Source organism: Ambystoma mexicanum, chromosome 12 (assembly GCF_040938575.1).
Source record: "Ambystoma mexicanum isolate Mex_15411 chromosome 12, UKY_AmexF1_1, whole genome shotgun sequence".
NCBI classification, from domain to species: Eukaryota; Metazoa; Chordata; class Amphibia; order Caudata; family Ambystomatidae; genus Ambystoma; species Ambystoma mexicanum.
Window position 1 is genome coordinate 428,510,477 of NC_090936.1, and position 25,006 is coordinate 428,535,482.

At 48.4% G+C, this 25,006-nt stretch overlaps 1 protein-coding gene across 8 annotated transcripts in view; it reads right to left on the minus strand.

The window, feature by feature from the left end:
• Positions 1-25,006, minus strand: part of KDM5A (lysine demethylase 5A) — a 1,841,472-nt gene that overhangs the window by 902,948 nt on the left and 913,518 nt on the right. For 7 of the 8 annotated variants that reach the window (XR_011281783.1, XM_069628595.1, XM_069628596.1 and 4 more), the window contains 2 exons: positions 5,351-5,545; positions 3,869-4,050 (listed from right to left, as the gene is read on the minus strand). Coding sequence is in view for 7 of the 8 variants with exons in the window: in XM_069628595.1 (XP_069484696.1) it covers positions 3,869-4,050; positions 5,351-5,545 (377 nt within the window). In the remaining variant the exon portion in view is untranslated. The remainder of the gene's footprint in view (positions 1-3,868; positions 4,051-5,350; positions 5,546-25,006) is intronic. The other variant, XM_069628593.1, reaches the window with a different exon arrangement.

Consider the following 25,006-nt stretch of genomic DNA (forward strand, 5'->3'; position numbering starts at 1 on the left):
TCTAAGGTAGAGAGAATTAGCACATTTCTGAGAATTCTCCCTAACATTTTTCCATGTGGGTCTACCGTCACCAAGCACAGCAGCAGTCCTAAGGAGCCCTGGCAGGGTTCCCATCCCTTCCCAGAGGGAAATTCTATGACACAGTTCAGGATGGTCGGGGGGTCATATACCTAACCTTGGGTGGCTGTCTCCCATGTGGAAATGACGGGGAATGTGCCGGGCCTCTCTAGAACCACCGCTGGGCTTGGGTAGTTCAACCCACATGGGAGTCAGCCACCCTAGGCCAGGGACAAGACCCCCCTACCACTCTGGAGCTCTGGCTGGGTTGCATTACAGCTTCTCTGGGAAAGGACGGGACCCGACCAAGGCTCCCTGGAGCTGCTTCTGGGCTTGCGGACGGTCAACCCACATGAGGGACTGCCAGCCAATGCCAGGGACCTCATCCTTGACCATCCTGGAGCTCAGGCTGGGCTGCATTACAGAATTTCACTCCGGGAAGGGATGGGGACCCTGCCTCGGCTCCCTGGGACAGCCACTGCACTTGGGGATGGTCGCCTTTATAGGAGACAGCAGCACAAGGCCATGGACATTACCCCTGACTATCCTGGAGCTCTGGCTGGCCTGTGTTTCACAGCTTCTCCCTCTGGGAAAAGGTTGGGGACCCTGCTGTAGCTCCCAGTGCCGCTGTGTTTGGGGATGGTTCGCCCACATGGGAGACTGGTGCCCAAGGCCGGGGACATCACGCCCGACCCTCCTGAAGCTCTGGCTGGCCTGTTTTACAGTGTTTCCCCACCAGGGAGCCCCGGCAGTGTGCCAATACCTACCCGAAGGGAAAAGCTGTAATGCAGCCCAGCCAGAACTCCAGGACGGTTGGAGGGTATGTCCCCGGCCTCGAGCATCCATCTCCCATGTGGGTGTACCGTCCCCAAGCACAGTGGTAATACATTCTAGGGCGATTCGCTCAAGTCAGACCTCTGTCGATTCCCATCGGTGTCTTCTTTTCAGAAATGCATGGGGTTCCCCGTTCACCTTGGTTGCTGCGACACCCAGGCCCAAATCTGTAGGTTGTCTCCCCAAACCCTTTAAGGATAAAACTGGTTTAGCCTTTTCCCTTTGCACCCAGGTAGGTGCACCCACAAATGTGAGGCACCTTTTTCATCGGGTAACCTGTTGGAACGCGGAAAGGTAGGACATGTGTTGTTGGGGGCGTGTTTCGATGGTTTCCTGACGGCAACTAGATGCAAATGTCTGAAAATTTAGTTTTTTCCCCAAAATTTTGGATTTTGCCAGGGCTTGTGGGTAATAAATTCTAGGGTTATTTGTGCAATCACTCCCACAGTTGTCTTTTCAGAAATACCCAAATCTGTAGGTTGTCCACAAGGGCAAAATCCCGCAAAATGTGCTTTCCTGAAACCCTTTGGGATATCAGTGGTTTATCCTTCTCCCTTTGACCCCAGGTAGGTGCACCCACACGTGAGGTACCATTTTCATTGGGACACCTGTGGGAACGTGGTAAGGTAGGACATTTGTTGTTTTCTCTTTTCATACATTTGCTACTGCACTTTGTTACACAACAGTTTAATTTTCCATAAATATAGCCTGCATTTAGTCGATGTAGGCTTTTGTAACCTGCACAAGTCACCTACCCTTCAAAAGGTGTGCCTGTGCTCTTTCAAAAAATGTATGCTTGCCATTCCTCACCACACTGGTTTTCCTTATTTACACATGCCAAGTATGTCTGTTTAGGCCATCAGCATAACAATCCTGTGTACCATGGCTCAGTTTTTGGCTTGTGGTATTGCTCCTTTTGTGAAACATTACAGAAAATGTGTGAATTCCTAACTAGAAGAGTCAGGGAATGTAGCGGTGCATTGCTTTTCTCAATATTCACAGAAGCCATTACCTTACAGCTCCACCAATGTCCAGCACAGCTTTTTTCGGTTATTTTTCCAATTTTCCCCAAACTATGGGAATCTTACCTACATAGTTGTTGCCGGACCTCGGTAAATGACCCCTTCCTAAACTAGGAATTTTGTCTACTTTCCAGAAATGTATGCCTTTCTGTCTTCTCATTCAGATTTCCTACCCTCCTCTTCCATTCCGTCCACGTATGTCCTGTTGGAAAAAAAGGGAAAAACCGCCTACCTCTCACAAAAACTATGGTAACCTTAATTATAAAAATATGTTATTTCTATTTCAACTCAACCTGTTCTTGAAAGCCTGGCAAATGGTGAATTCAGAACAGAAAACCATTTGTTCCTAGCTCTTACAAGGAAAAAAACCACAGGCTTCTTTGTACATCATTTTATTGGCATTTTCTGAAAAAACAAATTCTTCTCTCACTTTTTTGTTATTTTCCCTCACCGCCATACAGCAAACTAGGATTCCTTGGCGGTGTTACGACCGCAAACATGTTGGAAGAAAAGGGGCCAAATTTGGCCCAGATATCACATGTAACATAAAAGTTACAAGGGATTGAATGGCGACATACCGAAATCACCAAAAAAGGGCTCAGCACTGGGAGGGAATACCCTCGGCAGTTAAGGTGTTAAACTTGTCAACTTGCGCTAAAACTGCTTCTAGAACCTTAAGCTCTTACTGTTTGACTAACCAAAAAGACCATCTTTGGTGGTTTTGCTAACTAAATACAATTACTATATATCTTTGTGCACAGTATTACCGATAATACCGTAAAACTGTCAATGTCAAACTAACAATTGTAGCCGCAAGCAACTACAAACTAAGCAGTGGCCTTTAAAAAGTACATTTGAGTACTCCTATGTGTGTTGGTTAAGTGATGAGTATTTTATGACAACCCAGGTGTAAATAATAAATATATATTTTAATATAAATGCATTGGTGCAAGTGTTTCTTTAACCTGCTTTACTAACTAGCTTCAGTGTAATTATGATAATCATGACTGCTCTGCCACTCTACCAAGGTTCCATGATTACTACATATTGATACTAAGAGTTGGGGACCTGTATACCATTGGGATATTTTTTATGAAGTCTTACCTAAAGTGGACTTTAGGAAAACACCCCTAACTCTGTGTATATATTAATCATATTTTTATATAACTACAGTGCGTGTGTTTCCTTAACTATAAGTGTGCTCAAAGGTCCTTGTACTCACCTACACTAAGCCTGGCTGCTCGACCGTAGCTACCAAACCATTTTGGTTAGTTCAGGCCAAGGAGTTGGATCCCTGTACTCCTAACAGTGAGACTTCTAAAGCCCTACCGCAGGTGGACATTAGTAAAACTCCCCAACGCATACATATTGTTTAATAAACCAGTATTTTGCGAATGGATACATGGCTGGGAAATCATTTCCTTGACAAACTATGTGCATGTTGACATTACCAGTGAGTTTGGCTAGACTTGATGTAAACCCTTACATGTCCACCAAGGTTGGCTTCCCAGTAAAACAATAGAGGTTCTGAAAAAAACTCTTAACAGGGTCGCTTTTTTCTAGGACAATGGAGAGGCACCTATGTTTGTGGGAATGACATAGGTAATGCTAATGTTGATAACAGGACTATCTGTTACGGTATAATCTTTCTTAACACTGTCACAGATTCTGGAGTGTGGGAGATGTAGAACCAAGCTCTGAGTGTGTGATGGTAGAGGCACATAAGTACCATTTAGGACCCGTTTGTGTTCTGAAAAGGAGTGTAGACCAACAGGCAAGTGCTACTTTCTTTGAGTTGACCCACATGAAGCATAGCATCCATACTCTTACAACTACATAGCTTTGGAAAAAAGTGAAATAGTTTCATACAATAATTGGCACATTCCAAATCAAGTGTCTGAAATAGGCTGTATGAATGAGAGGAAATGTCATAAAAAGATACTTAGCACACCTACCGAAGGCATTTTTCCTGCATGGGACATGGGCACAGATCCATGGGATGGTAAAGGCAGACCAATCTGTCAGGATTACAGGGGCAAGTGAGTGCAGAGAGAAAACACGTAGTCCTGCAGGTAATGCACTGCCGCTCATCATCAGGAACCAATTCAAACACCTCCTCCTCTGACATTAGCACACCCTGGAACACAAGCTCAAATCCTCAGCATTCTTTGCAATTGAAAATAAATTGAGAAAATTAATAATTAAACTTAATTTCATACAAAATCTTTCCTCAATGCAAAACCCTGGACGGGTCTACTGCTATGGTTCAATTCAAAGGGAACAGGTAGGCTACTTGTTCATTATCCCCCTGACCTCAACCGAAACATTTTTTTTAAAAAAGAAAAAAAGGCATTGTAAAGGAAATTATACTTTTGAAGATTAATAATCTGCTTCAGAACCCTATGATAAAGGAAACCCTGTACGGAAGCTTCTTTCTTGGTGCCAAAGGAGAACAGTGTTTATGGCACCTTTCAGGCCCACCCCCATCACATTCACTGTCACTGATGCCAATCCGATACATGTGCAGTGGAAAATGTAAAGCTTTGGCAGCATTCTCTTGAGGCTTTCAAAAAGAAAAGCAGCTGCAGGAGGACAGTTTTGGCAGTGAACTGAAGAAAATAAAGTCTAATTTCATAGATGGGTTACTCCCACCAAAACATTTTAAAGAAACGTCTCGGGGAGGTCAGTTTGGTTGTAACAATTGATTGATAACAAGGCATACAAAGGACACAAAACTGTGCAAAATCTAAAAAACTGCAACAAACAGAAGCCCCTAATGCCAAACCAGCTCCTAAGCCATCATACGGACTTTCCTATTGGCCAAACATCAAACAGCCTAGGCAGTGCTTTCTAGACTGTGCCCTCAACATATGACCAGTCTGAACTGAGAAAAAATCAACTAAAAGGGAGGGTGGGAGCATTTAATCCCAAATTAGTTAAGAATGCTTAAATTCCACTTACAACAACCACATGGAAAAGTGGAAAGACGCACTGTCAAGCCATTCACTTTTTCATATTGCTAAAAGATTAAATAATATCCGAGATGTTTTTCATGTTCGTAGAATCACTGAATTGGACTGTGTTCTTGCGCAAATACGACGACATGGAAATCTGGCCATGTATAAATAAAATCTCTTAATAGGTGCCCTTGTCCCATATACTGGCCACACAATTGACAAATGAGCTCTTCACGTTGACAGCTGGTTAGCATCCCTCATAACTAAAAATATTTTATTTAACTGCACTTTGGTATATTACTTTGTCATCAGCGGTTTTGCAAGGCATTTTCAAAAATGTATTTTTTGCCAATCTGCAACAACAGAATTAACCATGTTCAGTTTTGGAGCAAAAAATATTTAAAGTAACATTTTTTGGGGAAGTATATTCAACGTGTGAGCTGCTACGGTTATGCTTTTCTACATTAAAAGAGTACTCACTATTTGCATTACCGAATCTCTCAATCTTATCTCATCCTCGATCATGATGGCCATTTCCTTGCACACCACGGCTGCTAGTCCTACATCTAGGCAATCTGGGTCTGCAGCCATCTTGAAGATCAGCTCTTCGTGAGAGAAGACACAGTGACGTCTCAGCCGGCGATAATGGTTGACACACTGGCGCCCAATTGGAAGCTGTAACACAAAAAACAATGGTTTATTTCTGTAACAATTTGAAGTATGTACAAGCAATGGTAAAACTAATGCTGGTTGGTTTACTACCTAATAATACAATGTCTCAAGTTACTCACTGTAGTGTCTTTGTCTGGTAGGCCTTAGTCTATTATCATCCAGCCTTTCATCATGTAGCTGGCAAGAACGGAGCCAGAAGACAAATGTATTAACATTTAAGAAGCTTTAGTAAAGTAAGGCTCTATAGGAATTACAAAAAAATTGCTGATGGCTGCCTGCCCATGTATTCACCATAAGCATATGTTGTGAAGGCGCCCTCCCATACTTTTAGATCATGGTTAAGATTAGGAATACATTGCTTGCACACTTTAGGAGGTAGTGGGGCCTCGAATAGGCATAGCATATATGACAAGAATGTGTAGCCGTTGTAAATTGGACGAGTTTGAATATCTTCAACACTGAATTTTAAACTGTTCAGTGCTTTTATCAGGTGCCTTTTTTTCTTTAGTTGGTTTATACATTTATAGACTGCTGTAATTCCAGAGAGTTTGTGGAGACGTCAGATGTATGCAAATCATTTATCCCGGTCTACTCCTCTCATAGCATTTTTTAAAGAGATTTTTGACTTATTAAGTGATATTTCTCCACTATCATTAAGTTTAGGGGAGTGATTGTTCCACAGACCGCCTATATGGCTGCAACTAAATGAAGTGGAGATTTATGGTTTAACCCCTTTGTTGTTTTAACTCTTGTTTTAAATAAACAATTGAAATGTTCTGTGATAGCTGATGTTGTAAAGTATTTGTATAATGTGTTTTAATGTATTTGTGAAATGTTTTAATGTAAACCATAACAATAAAACATTTCAAAAAATGGTTTCCCCCAGTATGCACGCGTTGCCAAAAAAGCCCACAAGCACGTAATCTACCAGTGCTTTTAAATGAGTCAAACTAAAACAAATGGATAGTGAGAGTTTAGGGAATGGTTCATCCATACAAGATGGAGAGGGGGGGTAAGGATTGCCATTGTTGCCATTGTACGAGTCACAGCAGTGCATTACTTGCACTTCTCACGATTGGGTGCCCTATAGACATATGTAGTGAAAATACAACACTAGGAGTCTGAAAAACCCAAGGAACTCTAAAATTACCAAATTAAGAGAACACATCTCTTACCCTCAGTAATGCTCTGATGAATACTATTGTCCAACCCCACGACCCAAAATGTCCTCAATTATAAAGCAGCAGAAAATGCAGAATGAAACTGGAAAGCTTAAAACATCTACCAAGGGACATAGGTGCGATCCTTGACCAGCAGCATTACAGCATTAGGCGCAGCTCCCGCAGGATGCGTTTTAGCTGCTGGTACATATAAGATATTGCACATCCTCTATGGCTCAAATCCAACATATTTCTTATGCTTCATAGAAGCTAAGAGGAACAGCCTAACTGGCACAAAGAGCATAAACTCAGGTTGCAAGCAGTTAGGATAGTCCCGTTAGTTAAGAAATAGGAGTGAGTTGATCAGCAAAGTAATTTTTTCCTTCTTGCAGCAGATGAAATGATGGTGGGTTGCTCATTGTGAGCCTATAAATATCCTGATGAAATACTACTGCAGGATAGTTAAAATGGGGGTCACCCCTTGACGAAAAGTACAGACAACAATGTTCAATTAGATTTTATTACATCAAGTTGGACAACAAAAAACTTTTGGGCAGCATATCAAATTATGACTAACAAAATGACAAAAATGATACGTAGTCCAACTTTAAACGAAAGAAAAATTACAAAAGAGAAAAAAAAAAGAAAGACAAAAGAATATAAAATCACATCACTGCCAAATATCTGAGCAACAGGTCCTTGTACGTGGTAGTACGCTGCTCTTCTCAACTCCTCTTACACCCACCCACCCAGAACAGAGCAAAAGCCTTGAAACTTTGATTTGACTACTGTCAGGGGAGTTATCCTAAAAGTCCTACTGGTAGTAGAACGTTCGTAAGCTATCCCAGTGGTTTGTAGATCCCCAACTCTTAGTATCAGTCTGTACTAGCTCAGGACCTTGGTAGAGTGGCAGAGCAGTCAGGCTCATCTTAAGAAGATGTGAGCTGTAGGGAAGTACAATGAATCTTAGCTAGAAAGGTCCATCAAAGACACACATACACTTATAATTATATAAAAGCATATATTTATTATATTTACACCAGAATAACTAATTATTTCATACGTTTACGTTAGAACACTTAGTATTACTTGATAATACACTTCAAACAGCACTTTCACTTTTGCGTTTGTTCGCGGTTACATTTGTAACAACGTTAGAAAGGGAAAAGACAAGGTTATTGTGCTATCAGTTATTGCACACTCATGCGGTTTTCAACAGTTTATACAGTAATACATTTACTCTGCAAACACATAGTAAAGTCACTTAAAGGGAGGAAAATGGTTAGTGTAGCATGAGCTTAGTTCAATGTTCTAGAGACAGTTACTTAGCTTAGAAAGACTTTTAAGTCCAAAAACGGAACCCTAGCTAAAGGCAGTTCTCTCACTTTCTGATTCCAGGCAGCATCAACGCAGCTGTTTTGCTTGCATCTATCAAAGGATTGTTACAATCTGCACAACACGTGGAAATTTCTGGCCACGCCCAATCAGGAAGTGGCGTGTAGAAAAGGAGGACGCTGTAACCCTTGTGGCGTTAAGCCCGCAGGGGTGACAAAGGCACAGATTCTGCCCGTTAGGCTTTTGGGCGAGCAGGCGCGGCAGAGTGAGGAGAATCTACAAGAGTCTGCGTGGATGGTGCCCTCCAACATTACCCCCATTACAGCAAAGAAAGAAAGATAAGAAACATAGCACACACCTTCTGCCCCTCCCAGCCACCCTGACTCTCGGCAAACCGGTATAATCCACCCGCTCTTTGCCAAAGAGAACCTCTTAACACTGAAAAGATTCTGCCCGGCCAAATCACTGTACTACATGCTCTGGCTAGGCCAGACTCCACATTATCTGCATTCCGTGTGGGGACTGCGGGACACTTCCCTTCGACCTACACAATCTGATCCCCTGAGCTCCACTCCACCTATATCTGCCAAATAAGGATCCTATTGCAAGCAGCCCCTAACCAAATACGATTGCTGATCCCGATCGAGGAAGCTTACCTGTCCGAGAGCCCCTGTTGCAGTGCCGTTGCCCCTGTGGGCTTCTTTTCTTCGTCACGCTTGCTGTCCCTACAAGTGGTGGTGGGCAGACCGTACGGCTAGCTTGCACCGAGAGGGTGTCTGTGGCGCACGGCATAGGCAAAGTGGGCTGTGCTCGGAGCACGCGTCTGGATCAAAGCGTTGCCTGCTGACATATTAAAGTAAAAGGAGCAGTTACGCCGTTTGGGGGATAAAGCATGTCAAAAAGACGCAAAAGCACACCTATTCCAACTTCCACACCGCGCCCATTTACCCGACAAAGAGCGCATAAACTGTACTAGAGCAGGTGCCTATTGACATGCAATACACCGAGAACGGCACGGTCAAGAAGTGCCAGACAAGACTAAACAAGAAAACTAGTCTACAATACAACGAGCTGAAGACATTGTTCGCAACGTAATGACTGTGCCCCAAGGATCAAATGAACAGACAAGTTGACATGCTTGCACCGAGTTCTGTAATCCACCATTTGGGCCCAAAACTATACGAAATGGACGCAAAGGAGTCTGATGCTTGTCTAAACAAGTCTGACTATAAACTCAACAACTCAACATCTGACCAAATGTGAGAACAGGAGTAAATATCTGTTTACAATACTGAATACGTCTGCCCAACCCCCTTGCGAAGAACTACGGCCAGCATCCATATACGATGACCATATGCCCTGCAATGAAAGCAGGGCAGCAGATTTCCGGCCCACTCTACTCCCAACAAACAAGAGAAAATGGAGACAAACTCATGCATAACTCAACGCCACTGACACAAAAAGAAAAGGCAACGATAGCCAAGGAACAGTGAAAACACTATTACGAAAGACAAATGATCAGAACGATACGACTTGGCTGCCAAACCTACAACCAGACGCCTGGAACGCCTCACTCTAGACCTCGCCGAGATCGAGGCATTGATCGAGTTGCAAGAAACAAACAGGAAAAACAAGAAACAAGCCAACAAATTAGTTCCTCGAGAGGAGCATGCTGCGCCAGACCTGTAACCGCAGCTCTCTAATACAAAGCAGACAAAACAAGAAAATAAAACTTCAATAAAGAATCAGCCTTTTGTTCCCGCAGAGGCAGTGACCACGTCCACCAAGAAACCATCCCAACCACCATGGTTGATTTGCAGAATATGTTGATAGCCGTCACCACCCAAACGATGATCACTTACATGAAATTACAGGAAGTCAATCTGGAAGCGGCAAGAGAACACATTGATAGCCTCAATCTATGCCAAACAAAAAAATCATGAAGTGCTCATGTCCAGAATTCAAGAGCGCCTTACCTATGAGGCTGAAAATAGCTCGGTATGGTAAGCTCACCTTGCCGACATTGCTAGACAAGACAGAGCAGACAAATCACAACTAACCGAAGCATTAGGGAATAGTTTCTTACCTGTAACTCCATTTCTCCAGCATTGGTATCTTTCATGGATTCACATGCTTAGAATATTCCCCGTCGTCAGGCTGGGAATCCCCGGTACATTATATAGACCCTTTCCCGTAGGAAAACTTTTGACGCTATGCGTCCTATCCACCTCGTTTTGTATCATGCGTGCCCGCGCCGTCAGGACGCCATGATATAAATACAGGACCCGCCCTCGCGCTCCCTCAGATTTCAGCCCCCAAAGAAGTGGGGGAACCAGTTTGCATGCTCAGGGGAGGCAGGCGGGCGCATGTGAATCCATGAAAGATACCAATGCTGGAGAAATGGAGTTACAGGTAAGAAACTATTCCCTTCTCCAGCATTGGATCTTTCATGGATTCACATGCTTAGAATAGATTACATAGCAGTACCATCCCGAAAAGAGGAGGCGTGCATGCAAACTCACATACTTTCCTCACAATGCCCGTTCCCTATGGTCGTGTACCCATCAGCAATAGTTAACATAGAAAACGAACAATATTCAATCATAATTGCAACAAGATCTAACCCCTCAACCGGGGCGTACCTTATTGGAATAGGTGTCGAAGCACCGCCTGTCCCATCCGAGTATCTTCGGCATGTTGTTGTGGCAGGCAGTAATGGCGGGTAAAAGTGTGTGTAGCCGCCCAGGTAGCCGCCATGCAGATGTCCCCCAGAGGGACTCCAGACCACAGCGCCGTCGACGATGCCGCCGCTCTAGTTGAATGAGCTCTTGGGCGTCGCATAAGAGGCTTCCCACCCTTGGAATGGCAGTACGAAATGGTAGACGATACCCATCTTGACAGTCCTTGCTTTGAAATAGCTTTGCCTTTAGCACCCAAACCATAGGCCACGAACAATTGCCTCGTTTTCCTGAAAGGTTGCGTGCGATGCAGATAAAACTTGAGAGCCCTTTTCACGTCTAATGTGTGTAACGTGCGCTCCGCTCCCGAGCATGGCTCTGGAAAAAACATAGGTAAGACAATAGAGGAATGTTTATGGAACACTGAAGGAGCTTTCGGTATGAACTGTGGGTTAGTGGCAAGGACCACCTTGTTCTTGAAAAATCTTAAGTATGGTGGGTCTACCATTAGAGCTTGGATTTCCGAAATACGTGGGGCTGAAGTGATGGCCACCAGGAAGGCCAATTTCCACGACAAAAACTTTAGAGACGATGATGACATTGGTTCAAAAGGAGGTTTCATAAGAGACGCTAACACCAGATTGAGGCTCCACACCGGAGGAAATCTCTTCTCGGGAGGGAAACTCCTAAACAGACCCTTAAGGAAGTGCTTAATCAGGCGGTCGCTGAATAATGGTGCGGAATGTCGTTGACGTGTAAACCTGGAGATGGCGGCCAGGTGTACTTTTATCGACGACACCGATAAGCCCTTTTGAGCTAAGAACAGCAAGTATGGAAGGAGCTGTTCCGGCGTAATCGACTGCGGAACCAAACCTGGGTGATCCCCACACCACTGACAGAAACTCCTCCATTTGTACGAGTATGAAGTGTTTGTGGAAGGTGCTCTTGCCGCTTGCAGAATACGACACTCCTCCGGAATCGTTAGCTGACCAAATTCGGCGAAGTCAGGAGCCAGGCCGTCAACTTGAGGCTGTCCGGGTCGTGATGCCAAACAATACCCTCCTGTCGAGACAGAAGGTTGGGGATCTTCCTGAACCTCATTGGTTCCGCCGCCGCCATGTGCAGCAGGTCTGAAAACCACACCTGTCTGGCCCAATACGGGGCCACCAGAATCACCCGACATGGGTACTTGAGGATCCATTGCAACGTCCTCCGGATAAGAGGAAATGGAGGGAATGCGTACAGAAATTTGTTCGTCCATGGGAAGGAGAACGCATCCCCCAGTGAGCCCTGCTGAGGCCATCTGCTTGCATACTGCGGGCATTTCCTGTTGTCCTTCGTCGCGAACAGATCGATGGAAGGATGTCCCCACTTCTTGAATACATGTTGTAGTTGCTGGTCGTTCAGCACCCATTCGTGAACTTCGTTCATTTCCCTGCTGAGGGCATCGGCCTCCACATTTCTCACGCCTGGCAGGTGGAACGCCAAGATTAGCATGTTGTGTTGCAGGGCCCAATGCCAGATTTTCTGTGCCTCCATCGACAGGGACCTGGAACGTGTTCCTCCTTGTTTCCGTAGGTAAAACATTGTAGTCGTGTTGTCCATCATGACACGCACCACGGAGTCTCTCAATTGAGGAAGAAAAGATTTTAGAGCCCACCGCACTGCTCTCAGTTCTAGCAGGTTGATATGCAGGGAGGACTCTTGTAACGACCACCGGCCTTGTACCTGTAACGTATCCAGATGAGCTCCCCATCCGCTCAGCGATGCATCCGTCACCACCGTCTTCTGGAACTCCAGTTCCACCAGAGGCATTCCTTTGGTTAAATGAGTAGAAGCTCTCCACCAACAGAGTGCTTGTACCAGTTGTTCGTCGATGACCAGTCTGTCGGACCAGCGACCTTGGCTCTGCGCCCAACGGTCCGCTAGAAATTCCTGGCAAGGCCTCATAAACAGACGGCAGTTGTTTATCAACGGAATGCAGGATGACATGGTCCCTAGCAGGGACATGTATTTGCGCACCGACACCCTGGTACCGCATCTCCATTCCGACGCCTTGCTTTGTAGCTTCTGTATCCTTTCGCTGGATGGTCTTACAAGGCTTGTGTGCATATGAAACTCCGCTCCTAGAAAGACCAAGGTCCTCGAAGGCTCTACGGAGGACTTGCTGAAGTTTATCGCGAAGCCCAGTTCCTGTAAGAGGGACATCGTGGCCCCCAGACTGTTTCGTGTTTGTTCCATGGACGAACCTCTGACCAGCCAGTCGTCTAGATAGGGATAGACATGGTGACCGTCCTTCCTTAAATGGGCCGCTATAGGGGCCAAACACTTGGTGAACGTCCTGGGGGAGGACTTGAGACCGAACGGGAGGACCTTGAACTGAAAATGCTTTCGCCCGACGACGAACCTTAAATATCTCCTGTGTCGTGGACGTATTGGGATATGAAAATATGCGTCCTGAAGGTCTAGCGACGACAGATAATCCATGGGTTGCACTGACCTGATAACCTCCTGGAGCTTTAGCATTTTGAATTTTGAGCTCTTTAGCCATTTGTTGAGTACCCTCAGGTCGAGAATGGGCCTCCATTTTCCATTTGGCTTCTTGACAACGAAGAACCGGGAATAAACCCCTTGTCCTTCCTGTGCCACAGGAACCCGTTCTCCCGCTCCTTTTTGCAGCATAAGCGCCACCTCTTGTCTTAGAACTCGAAGGTGGGGCTGGGCCGAAAACACTGGCGGAAGACTTGGAGGCTTGTTTTTGAATTGCAGCGCATGACCCATGCGAATCGTGTCCAGAACCCATCGATCTGTGGTGATGCATTTCCATTGGTCGATATGATGAGAGACTCGACCCCCCAGGACGTTCCGAAGGCCGTCATTGGTTGCTGGTTTGCTTGTCCTTCGTCGACGAGGGACCCGAGCCGCGTCTTCTGGAGGCTTGATAATCTCTGCCTCTACGTGCCGACTGGGATGCACGTCTGTAACCTTGTGAGGAGTATGAGGGCCTGTTAAATCCACGGTCCCTAGAGGCTCCAAAGCGGGAGTTTCCGGAAGCACCCCTGAAGGGGCGAAAAGAGCGAAAACTTCTACCTGTCTGGAGGGCGCCGAGAGACCTAGCGGTATCCGTGTCTTCTTTCATCCCCTTCAAGGCTTCATCTACCTTGTCTCCAAACAGATGTTCTACTTCGCATGGCATGTCTAGGACTTTGTACTGGACTTCAGGTCTGAAAGTAGTACATTTGAGCCACGCTTGTCGACGCAGTACTACGCCATGATTGATTTGTTTGAAACCAGCCTCTGCTAGGTCCACCGCAATATTAATTGCGTGGTTCGAGGCCTCCTCACCATTTCGTACTAGCAACATGGCTGCTTTTCGATGTTCTTCCGGCAAATGTTCTAGGATAGGGGCTATTTTATGCCACATCTCCCTATCGTATCGTGATACAATCGCCAAGGAGTTGGCTGCTCTTACCGTCGTGGCGCCGACTGAGAGCACCTTTTTCCCAAAGGCGTCCTGCCTCCTGGCCTCGCTTTCTGGTGGGGTTGAACATTTTTGCTGTACTCTGGCCTTCCTAGCCGCTGCCGCCGATACCACAGAGTCTGACAGAGGCTGTGATGTTAGACATTTTGGAGTGGACTCCGGAGCTTTAAACTTTTTCTCAGTACGCCCCTTAATAGCCGGTTCCGAGAACGGATGACGCATCGTCTTGAGGCCTTCTTGCCACACGTGGTCCAGGATTGGGATGGCAAATACCGATTTCCTCCTTTGACCCATGTGATCAAAAAGAAAACAGTCTTTCTTTTGCTCCTCAGGAATTAAGCCGAACTCGGAACACGCTTTTCCCATCATTGCATGGAAGGCTCCCACATCATCCGGAGGAGATGGTTGTGCCTGGCTCCTCGTAGACTCTACCTCTACATCCGAATTCCATGTTGGGTCTCTCGACGGTGACAGGGAAATGTCCGACCCTGAGTCACCTCGTATAGAATCGGACTCCGATAGCTCACCCTCCTCCTGCGCTCGAGGACGATCCTCCACGGCCTGGGATGCCGACGGGCTTCTGGTCGTCGAGCGAGCTGCTTGAGCTTGCTCGTCGACGGAAGGTGCAGAAAATATCAACGATGAAGTGCCAGGCTGAGGGATCTGCGTATCCAGACGCTGCAGGAGCTTCTGAAGTGTATTAAGCACATCCAGAGACAAAACCGTCTGGGGGGTCAGCAACGTCGAAGATAGAGGGGCCACACCCCCACTCGCACTCATCGTCGACGTATTGGAAGGCCGGAAGCCCAAGTCCGACGGCTGCATAACCATGCCACATTCTCCGTCCACCGACGACACCGACAAGGCCGTGTCTGGCTGCAGTAGGACCTCCGGGGGGGCCGGGTCACAGACATCTGGCTGCCAGGCCATAGATTGAGTCACCGTCGACGAAGGAATCCCCACCGCTGCTGCCTGAATAGTAATAGGCATCGTCGGCGACACCGGGGTCGACGAGCAAGTAGCCGGCACCGAGCCTTTAGACTTTGTAGCTGATTTCGTTGCCGACTTCCCTGCTGAAGAGTCTCGACTCACGGAAGACCTAGGACGGTCCCCTGAGGAGGATTTTGATGCCGCTTGCCTCTCCGTCTTAGAGGATGAGGAGGACTTTTTGTGTGATGAGGAAGACCCAGCATGCTTCTCCGTATGCTTGTCCACAGGGCGTTTTTCGACAGGCCGCACCTTCTTCGAGGGAGGTTCCGACTTGCTCCTGGAGGCCGTGGAGCCAACTTCTGATGCCGGATAGGCACCCGCTCCGTCGTTAAGCCAGTCGACCAACCTTCTTTTTCGGTCTTGGCATATCTCACATGTATCCGCCGTGTGGTGCGGGTGGAGACAGTAGATACAATCCATGTGGGCATCACCTTCATAGACTTTTTTGAGTCCACATGTCGCACAAAGACGAAATAAAGCTTTTCCGGACATATTTTTTCCAGAATGTAACGTCGCCAAAGCGAAAATACAACCTAATTATGACTAGCAGTAATCACGAGGATCCCACTACTTTGAGGGAGCGCGGGGGCGGGTCCTGCATTTATATCATGGCGTCCTGACGGCGCGGGCACGCATGATACAAAACGAGGTGGATAGGACGCATAGCGTCGAAAAAGTTTTCCTACGGGAAAGGGTCTATATAATGTACCGGGGATTCCCAGCCTGACGACGGGGAATATTCTAAGCATGTGAATCCATGAAAGATCCAATGCTTGAGAAATTGCTATGACAAAGATTTGTCAGAAAAGAACAGTGATGCAGAACGATGATCATTCGACTGCCCCAAAAACACAGCAGGAAACTGGAACTCAAACATGGGCATCAACAGATAAATTTGCTATGCTCACTGGAGCGAGCACGAAAGCAAGTAATGAGAAATCTATACCAGTAGGTATGCTGATCGACCTAACGCCCGACACCATCAAGTCCAACATAGGCAAAAATAAACAAACCCAGCAGATTGGCTCAAAGACAGATACTATTGATGACAAAGGAAAATAAAAACAAAACAAAAAAAAACAACTTACAGTATATCTTCGAACAAAATCAGCAAATTCCTATATCAAAAGCCAAGCATGAAGAAGCAAATAAAAAAAAAAGAGCAAAAAGGGATCCCAAGCGTTTCTCTGAAATCTTACACACAGTGGAAACACAACTAAGAAAGATAAACAGATACAAGCTTTGAAACAAGCATCGGAGGCTAAAAAAGTGAAAAACTTCCAGCAGGCACCCATACCACACGACGGAGAGATCATTCCAACATAGTGTCCTAGAACCATACCTACACAGTCCACTTTGAGTCGACCTGCTGAGGATGACAGATGGAACAAGTTACTTACCTGTAACTGTTGTTCTCCAGCATGGGTCTGGCATGGATTCACATGCTCATGAATATTCCCCGTCGCCAGGCTGGGAATCCTCGGTAAAGAAAAATCAGTATCAGTTTCGTTTCTGATCTGTCTTTCGTAGTAGTAACCAATCACTGATCTCTGCGTCATACTGACCACAGCCAATGACTGCCATCTCCCTAAGCCCCGCCTCTGGCAGCCATCTTCAGATTTGGTAGCACGTGAAGTGGCAGTATGACCAAGTGAAGAGCCGCAGAGGGGTAGGCGGGAGGGTTCGCATGTGAATCCATGACAGACCTATGCTGGAGAACAACAGTTACAGGTAAGTAACTTGTTCCTTCTCCAGCATGGGGTCTGGCATGGATTCACATGCTCATGAATAAAAGAATACATAGCAGTACACACATGCACAACCACGGGAGGTGGCAAAGGCTCAACATTAAGCATTACATTCAAAACTCAACATTAAGCAATTCTTACCTCCTCACCAGGCTCACCTTAGGCGAACAGGTTGCGCAGCACTGCTTGGCCGACCCTGGACTCCTCCCTGGAATCCCGATCGACGCAGTAGAATTTCGTGAAGGTGTGCGTCGACCTCCACGTAGCAGCCCTGCAGATGTCCAGCAAGGGCACACCAGATAGGAACGCCGTGGTAGCTGCGATCGCTCTGGTGGAATGGGCTCTCGGACGGCCAGGCAGCGGTCGGTTTGCCAACCGATGACAGTACATGATACAGCCGGAGAGCCATCTGGAAATGGAAGCCTTCGAGAGAGCCTTCCCCTGATTGACAGGTCCAAAGTTCACAAAAAGTTGTGACGTCTTCTGAAAACTCTTCGTGCGGTCCACATAGAACTTCAGCGCTCTAGCCACATCCTGCGAGTGCAAAGTCCTTTCAGCCGGCGACGAAGGCGACGGGAAGAAAACGGGCAACACCAAGGGTTTGTTGAGGTGGAAGTCCGACGGCACCTTGGGCATGAAGGAGGGGTGCGTCTGAGCACTACCCTCGTGTCGTGAAAAGTCAAGTACGGGGGCTCGCAGGAAAGGGCCTGGATCTCTCCCACCCGTCGTGCGGAGGGGATGGCCACAAGAAAAGCTGTTTTCCACGACAAGAACTTCAATGGAGCCAAGTGCAGAGGCTCGAACGGCGGTCCCATGAGCTTGGTCAGCACCACATTGAGCTCTCACGCCGGGGCCGGGGCCTTCACCGGCGGGAACGATCTGAACAGTCCCTTCATGAATTCTTTCACCAGACGATGAGACCACAAAGACGTCCGTTCCGTGGTTTCGGTGTATCGGGAGATCGCAGCAAGATGAATCTTGATGGAAGCGTGCGCCAGCCCAGCCTTGGCCAGCGTCAGCAGGTACGGCAGTACTTGAGGAGCCGTTATCCGTAGAGGGTTAATCTTCTGTGCGTGGCACCAGACAGAGAACCTCTTCCATTTGTGTCCGTAGCATTTAAGAGTTGAGGACGCCCTGGCCTTTGCAAGAACCTCTCTGCAGTCGGCCGGTATGTCGTAACCTCCAAACTCTAGCGCTGCAGGAGCCAGGCCTGCAAGTTCAGCGACTTCGGGTCGTGGTGGAGGATGGCGCCTCCTTCCCTGGAGAGAAGATCCGCGTCCACTGGCAGCCTGATTGGCGGGGACGCTGACAAGTCCAGAAGGTCCGGGAACCATATCTGCCTCGGCCACACAGGTGCGACTAGGATCATCCTGCACCATGACCTCTTGAGCTGGTTGATGAGCCGGATCAGCAGCGGCAATGGAGGGAACGCATATAGGAACAGGCCCTCCCAGGGGAACGAGAAAGCATCGCCTATGCTCCTCGGCTGGGGAAACCTGCTGGCGAACCTCCGGCACTTGGAGTTCGTCGCCGTCGCGAACAGATCAATCTGGGGTGTGCCCCACCGTCGGAAGAGGCGGTCCACTAGATCCTGTCATAGTTCCCACTCGTGGCACGAGCGCAGCTCCCTGCTGAGCGAGTCGCGATGGTGTTTTTTATCCCTGCCAGATGAAACGGCACCAGAAACATCCCTTGGGCGACGGCCCAATGCCACAGATCCTGAGCCTCCTTGGACAGGGCTGGGGATCTGGTACCGCCCTGCTTCCTGAGGTAGAACATGGTGGTGGTGTTGTCGGTGAAGATCCTCACCACCTCGCCCTTAAGGGACATGAAGAAAGGACCTGAGGGCCCAAAACACTGCACGGAGTTCCAGGACGTTGATATGGAGGGACTTCTCCGTCGGCAGCCAAAGGCCCCTCGCGTGCAGATTGTCGGTGTGCGCTCCCCACCCTTCCAGGGAGGCATCCGTGGTCACCGTCTTCTGGTGGCCCGGGGTCTGGAAATCCATGCCCGCTGTCAGATGCGCGCGGGTGCCCCACCACCGGATCGCTCGTCGGAAGCTCTCGTCGAGTGTGATCCTGTCCTCGAAGCTGTCCGTCGTCTGGATCCAGCGAGCATCCAGGAACTCCTGTAAAGGGCGCATCCGAAGCCTGCACAGGCGGATGAGATAAATGCAAGAAGACATCATTCCGAGGAGGGACTTGATGGACCTCACCCTGGCCGTGTCCGCAACCAGCATCCGCTGCACCTTGCCCAAGATTGCCCTCGTCCATTCCTCCGACGGAGAGGCCAGAAGCGCCACTGTGTCGAGCTTCGCTCCGAGAAACAGTGCGTCTTGAGCGGGCACCATGTGGGACTTGGCGTAGTTTATGGAGAATCCCAGGTTCGTGAGTAGTTGGACGGTCCTCGCCGTGTGCTCCGCGGCGAGCTCCTTTGTCTTTGCTCGGATGAGCCAGTCGTCCAGGTAGGGGTAGACGTGGATCCCCTCCAGGCGCAGCCGTGCCGCCACCGGTGCGAGGCACTTGGTGAACATCCTGGGTGCCGACCTCAATCCGAAAGGAAGGGCTCTGAACCCTTGGACCACGAATCTGAGAAACTTTCGGTGTCCCTTTAGGATGGTGATATGGAAGTAGGCATCCTCCAAATCCAACGACGACAGGAAATCGCCCTCCTCCAGTTGACCCAGGACGTGCTGGAGGGTGACCATCCGGAACCTCTGTGCCTTGATGAATTTGTTCAGTCGTCGTAGGTCCAGGATGGGACGCCATCCTCCCATCTTCTTCTTCACAAGGAAGTATCTTGAGTAAACTCCGGAGCCCCGAAGCCTCTTTGGGACGAGCTCGATGGCGCCTTTCTTGAGCATCGCCTTTACCTCCAAGAGAGGTTGAGGGACGTGATGTTCCTTCCTGGCCACAGAGGGGGGGGGGGGACGCGCGGGCACTTCTTTAGAAACTCGAGAGCGTGACCCTGGGCCAGGGCGTCCAGCACCCAACGGTCGGTGGAGATGGACTCCCACACGCTGACGAAGCTCTCCAGCCGGCCTCCCACCGGGGTGCTTCGGTGGGGGCCCGACCCCACGGCCGGTTCAGTCCTGCTTCGACGAGGCTTTGCCGCCTTGTCCTCCTTGGCGACGACGGCGGGGTCCGCCCGACTTGCCTCGTCCCCTGTAGGCTTCCTGTGATGACGAACGGGCTGCTTGACGATAGGTGGAAAATCCGCCACCGGAACCTTTGGAGGCACCCCGCTTGCCTCCTCCGCTCCGAAAGGGCGGCCGTCGTTGCTGGAGAACACCAAGAGCCCGGGCCGTCTCTGTGTCCGTCTTGATGGCTTGTAGGGAATCGTCCACTGTTTTCCGAAACAGGTTGCTCCCGTCGAACGGCATGTCCAAGACTCTGGTCTGCACGTCCTGATTGAAGTCAGTTGCCTTGAGCCATCCACGCCGTCTAAGGCACACGCCGTTGCCCAACTGGCGAAATCCAGTGTAAGCGATGTCCGTCGCTATCGTGATGGTGTGGTCCGACGCCACTTCTCCTTCCTGCAAGATCTCTAGGGCCTCCGCCCTCTTGTCGTCTGGTAAGAAGTCCAGCAGGGGGGCGATCTTGTACCACAACTCCCTGTTGTAGCGGACTACGATAGCCAAGGCGTTGGCAGCCTTAATCGTCGTCGCTGCCGATGAGCTGACTGCGTCCCATCGTGTCCAATTTATTTCCCTCGCCGTCCGGCGGGGAGGTTGACGTAGAGGCCGAGGCCCTCCCGCTTTCTTCCTGGCTGCCGCGGAGACGACCGAGTCCGGGGTCGGCTGTGCCCGAAGGCACAAGAGGGCCGCGTCCGGGACCCGGTACTTCTTCTCGTACCGATCCCTTCTCGCAGGCGTTGTGGATGGGTTCTCGAGGAGGGCGAGACCCTCATCCCAGATATCGTCCAGTAGAGGTACAGCGAGGACCGTCTTCCTCTTGGTCTCGCGCCATTGATAATGGGAACCTTCTTCCTTCTTCTCTTCCGGGCAGAGCTGGAAAAGCTCGGATGCCGTGGCGATCATGGCATGAAACGATCCAATCTCGTCGGGCGGGGAGGCCCGGGCAGGAGGCGACGACGGGAGATCCTCGTCGTAAACCTCGTCGTCTGTGCCCGTTGCGGCCGTGTCAGTCCCCGTATCATCCCCACGGGTCGTGGACGGGGAGGAGGGCTGAGCAGGGCGCGATGGTTGAAAAGGAGGTGGAGGATGAATCCTTCTCTTAGGAGGAGGGCTCCCAGAAGGGCATGGCTCCGGGTCCCCCGTCGGGAGAGGTTCCTCCGTTGGTGGTAACGGCAATCTCGTCCTTATCTCCGAACATAAGGACTGTATAGCCAACAAAATGGCCGCCGAGTTGTCTTGCGGCATTGGTTGAGGGGAGTCCGAGGAGCGGTCAGGAGCCCCGTCGGCACCCTTGACTTTCTCGTCGTCTCCTACGTCAGGGTCCCTCCCGACGGGCTGTCGTCTTCCACGCCAACGCCGTGGCTCAAGACTTCGATCAGCTCCTCCTCAGAGGTTGAGGCCGAATCCACAACGACCTCCTGCCCCCCCTTTTTCTTCTCCGTCAGAGGTTTCACGGGGGTCCTGTCGATGGGCATTAAAGAAGACTCCCTCCACGGTGGCAGGGAGAGTCTGGGCTCCGAGGTCGCCACCACTGGTGTAGCCTCCACAGGCTGAGCCAGGGCCGCCGCGACTGTCTCGATAGAGGCCTTGGCTGGGTGGATTAAGGCTTTCACCACCTTAGGTGCGCTCACCGCCTTCTCCTTGGGGGGAGGGTCACCGCCTCGCTCCCCCTCCGATGGGGCCTTCGAGCTCGACCGGGGTCACTCCAGGAGCTTCGCCGGGTGCTCAGCCTTCCTCTTACCCGAGCCAGAGCGTTGACTCGTGGTTGATGGCGCCGGGGAGGATGCGCCCTGCCTGGCGCCCGTAGAGCCCGACCGTTCGGCGCTCCCGGTGCCAGCTGACTCCCGGTGCTTGGCCTTCTGTTGGACCCCCGTCGCCGGGGCGCCCTCAAAGGTCTTAGAAGACCGCTCGGACTTCTTCTTCTCGCCTGACGGGCTCTTCCCTTCCAGCCAGTTGGCGAGACGCAGATGGCGGTCCTTCATGGTCCGCTCCGACATATTGCCGCAAAACGCACAGTCCTCCACGTGCGTCTTGTCCTCATGCAGGCAGTAGAGGCAAAGGGAGTGTTCGTCCTCCTTAAAGACATTCTGAAGCTGGCATCCAGGGCAGACCCTGAACAGCTTTCCGGGCGTCAAGCTTCCCTTCTCCTGGGCCATGATCGAGATGGGCCTGAGAAACTTCTGGAGTCCTCCAAAAGCGTGGCTCGACGAAATCTTCACCCTTGAGGGGCGTAGAAGAATCCGACATGGGTCCCCGTTGATCTGATAAAGAAACGGTGGAGCTTGAGGCTCTTTTGACCGAAAGAGAACATTTTCCTAAGAAAAAGCGCAAAAAAAGCACTAAAGCTCGAGAGAAATAGCACGAGGATCCCAACACTTGAACGTGCGGTAAAAATCTGAAGATGGCTGCCAGAGGCGGGGTTTAGGGAGATGGCAGTCATTGGCTGTGGTCAGTATGACGCAGAGATCAGTGATTGGTTACTACTACGAAAGACAGATCAGAAACGAAACTGATACTGATTTTTCTTTACCAAGGATTCCCAATCTGACGACGGGGAATATTCATGAGCATATGAATCCATGAGTCAATAATAGCAATCAAATAGTGAGAATATGTTCCTGGAACACTCAGGGGCATTCTCATCTATTTCAAATGGAACAATCAGATTTGGCTAAAGCCCAGATTCTATGCCTACAAGAGACATGGCTTGTTGACCCACCGATATGTGAAGAATACACGACCCAAATAAACCCTGCAATTCATAAAGAAAAAGGCCGCCCGGCAGCAGGTCTGTTAATCTTGATTAAATTGGATTCGCCGTTTGAAGTCATAGCGGAAAACAACATTGACTTCTGGGCCCAAAATACGATCTTGAGGCATCGCTTGGCAACGGAGATGGATTGTAACAATGCGAGTCTTCGAATTCCCAAGTTACATCTAAGTATTATAAACATTTACTGGAACCCGAGAAAGGCCGAGGATGAGAAGGTGATAGATTCCATCTTAACTGCTATTGACGACACCACATTGAAATACGCAAGAATGGAATTCCTCTTATGTGGTGACTTCAATTTTCACCTCTACAGTTAAGATGGGAAACTGATGGAAGATCACAGGCTTGAATACCGTGCCCGTAGATGGTCAGCTGAGATGACAGACAGAAAGCTGGATCGTTTAGACGCATTTCTCGCCGGCACATCTACACCAACTCCAACTTGGTCAAGGGGCAGCCACCATTCAATTATTGACTACATCTATAGTTTGAATGGTATTACCAAAGGAGGCACAGAATCAGGAAACGCCTATGCTCAGCACAGTGGCCATTACATCATGACGTGCACTTGGAAGATGACAGGAATCATCCCTGCTAGAATGAATATTCCTCCATTAGCTTTGAATACCGGATTGAACCGCCTTAAGATATCTCCAATTGACCTGCAGAATCTGACAAACTTTTAAAAACACAGATGGACGAATCCAGCAAAATTAACTACGGTTGGCTCCTCAACCGATTCAAGCTTAAGGCCTCTGCCCAAACTCTCTCAACACATTGTCCTTACTATGTATAAAGTAAAACCATAACTGACAAAAAGAAATGAAAAAGAATTGGTGTACCAAGCCAAACACAACTCCCCAATATCAACAATAACTAAGATCCGAGAAGCTAAACAAATATATAAAAACTGGCTAAAAAGTGCCAAAATGACTCGAGATCAAGAAAATGCGGAAGTCATGCTAGGTGCCCTAAAATCCCATAACACCCAACATCTATGGGACCTCCTAAAGCCCAACACATCATTGAAAGACAAGATGATAGTGGACGTACCGGAACTGGCTTGGGTAGTATACTTTGAAGAACTATATAAAGAGAGACAATCGACCAAGAAAACAGCAACTATACTGAATAAAAAGAGGTGGGTATTGACATGGGATCCCTCTGACATCCTAAACATAATCCAAAAACGTAATGTCTCGCGAGCCCCAGATCCCGACGGACATTCGAACGCCACAATAAAAAAAAAAAAAGAAATCTGGGCTGCATTTTGCACGGAGATATTCGCATTAATTAATGAAGCTAATGCCATACCTGAAACATGGCAATTAACAACCCTAATTCCAATCTATAAACAGGTCTCAAAAAAGAACCTTCAAACTACCGCCCTCTGCCATTATTAGACCCTTTAGGAAAAATCTTTGCAAATTTATTATTAGCGAAATCCTCCCAAACTTAATGCAACTACAATCCCCTACCTCATGTACGCCGACATCATCATCTTGGCAAAAACTCCACACGGCCTGCAGATTGTGTTAAACATGCAAAAATACATGGACAGGAATGAATTGGCAATCAATGTCACAAACACAAAAATCATGACATGAACCCAGTAATTGCAAAGAAAGAGGAAACACGCTTTCTATCTCCAGAACCAAAAACTCGAACAAGTTCAAACATATAAATATCTAGACATATGGATCAATCAATCGGTAACAGAACAAACCGGGTCGCTAAATCTCAAATTTAAAGCCAAGTCACTAGCGAGACAAGGTTTGATTATACATAAAAAAAGTATGGCAAATTCTCAATCAAACCTGCTGTAGCATTTTACAGGTAAAAAGTAACTGCCATACTTGCATTCGGTGATGAAACTATGATAAAAATAGATCAAGCAATCTGGGAACAAATCAAGGCCCTTTTTTGGAGAAAGGTTCTAGCTCTCCCCCAATCCACTCCTATGCCTAGGATAAGATATGAGCTTGGTCTTCAATCTCTGCATTCGATAGTCACGTGGAAAACACTCGACCTTTTCCGAAAACTGAATAATGAAGATAACATACCAGCGTTAGATATTCTATGAACCACAGATCAAAAGGGGAACGATGCAGTTTTTTTAAAATGGAAAGAAGCTGCTAGGATTATATGCAAGGAAACCGATAT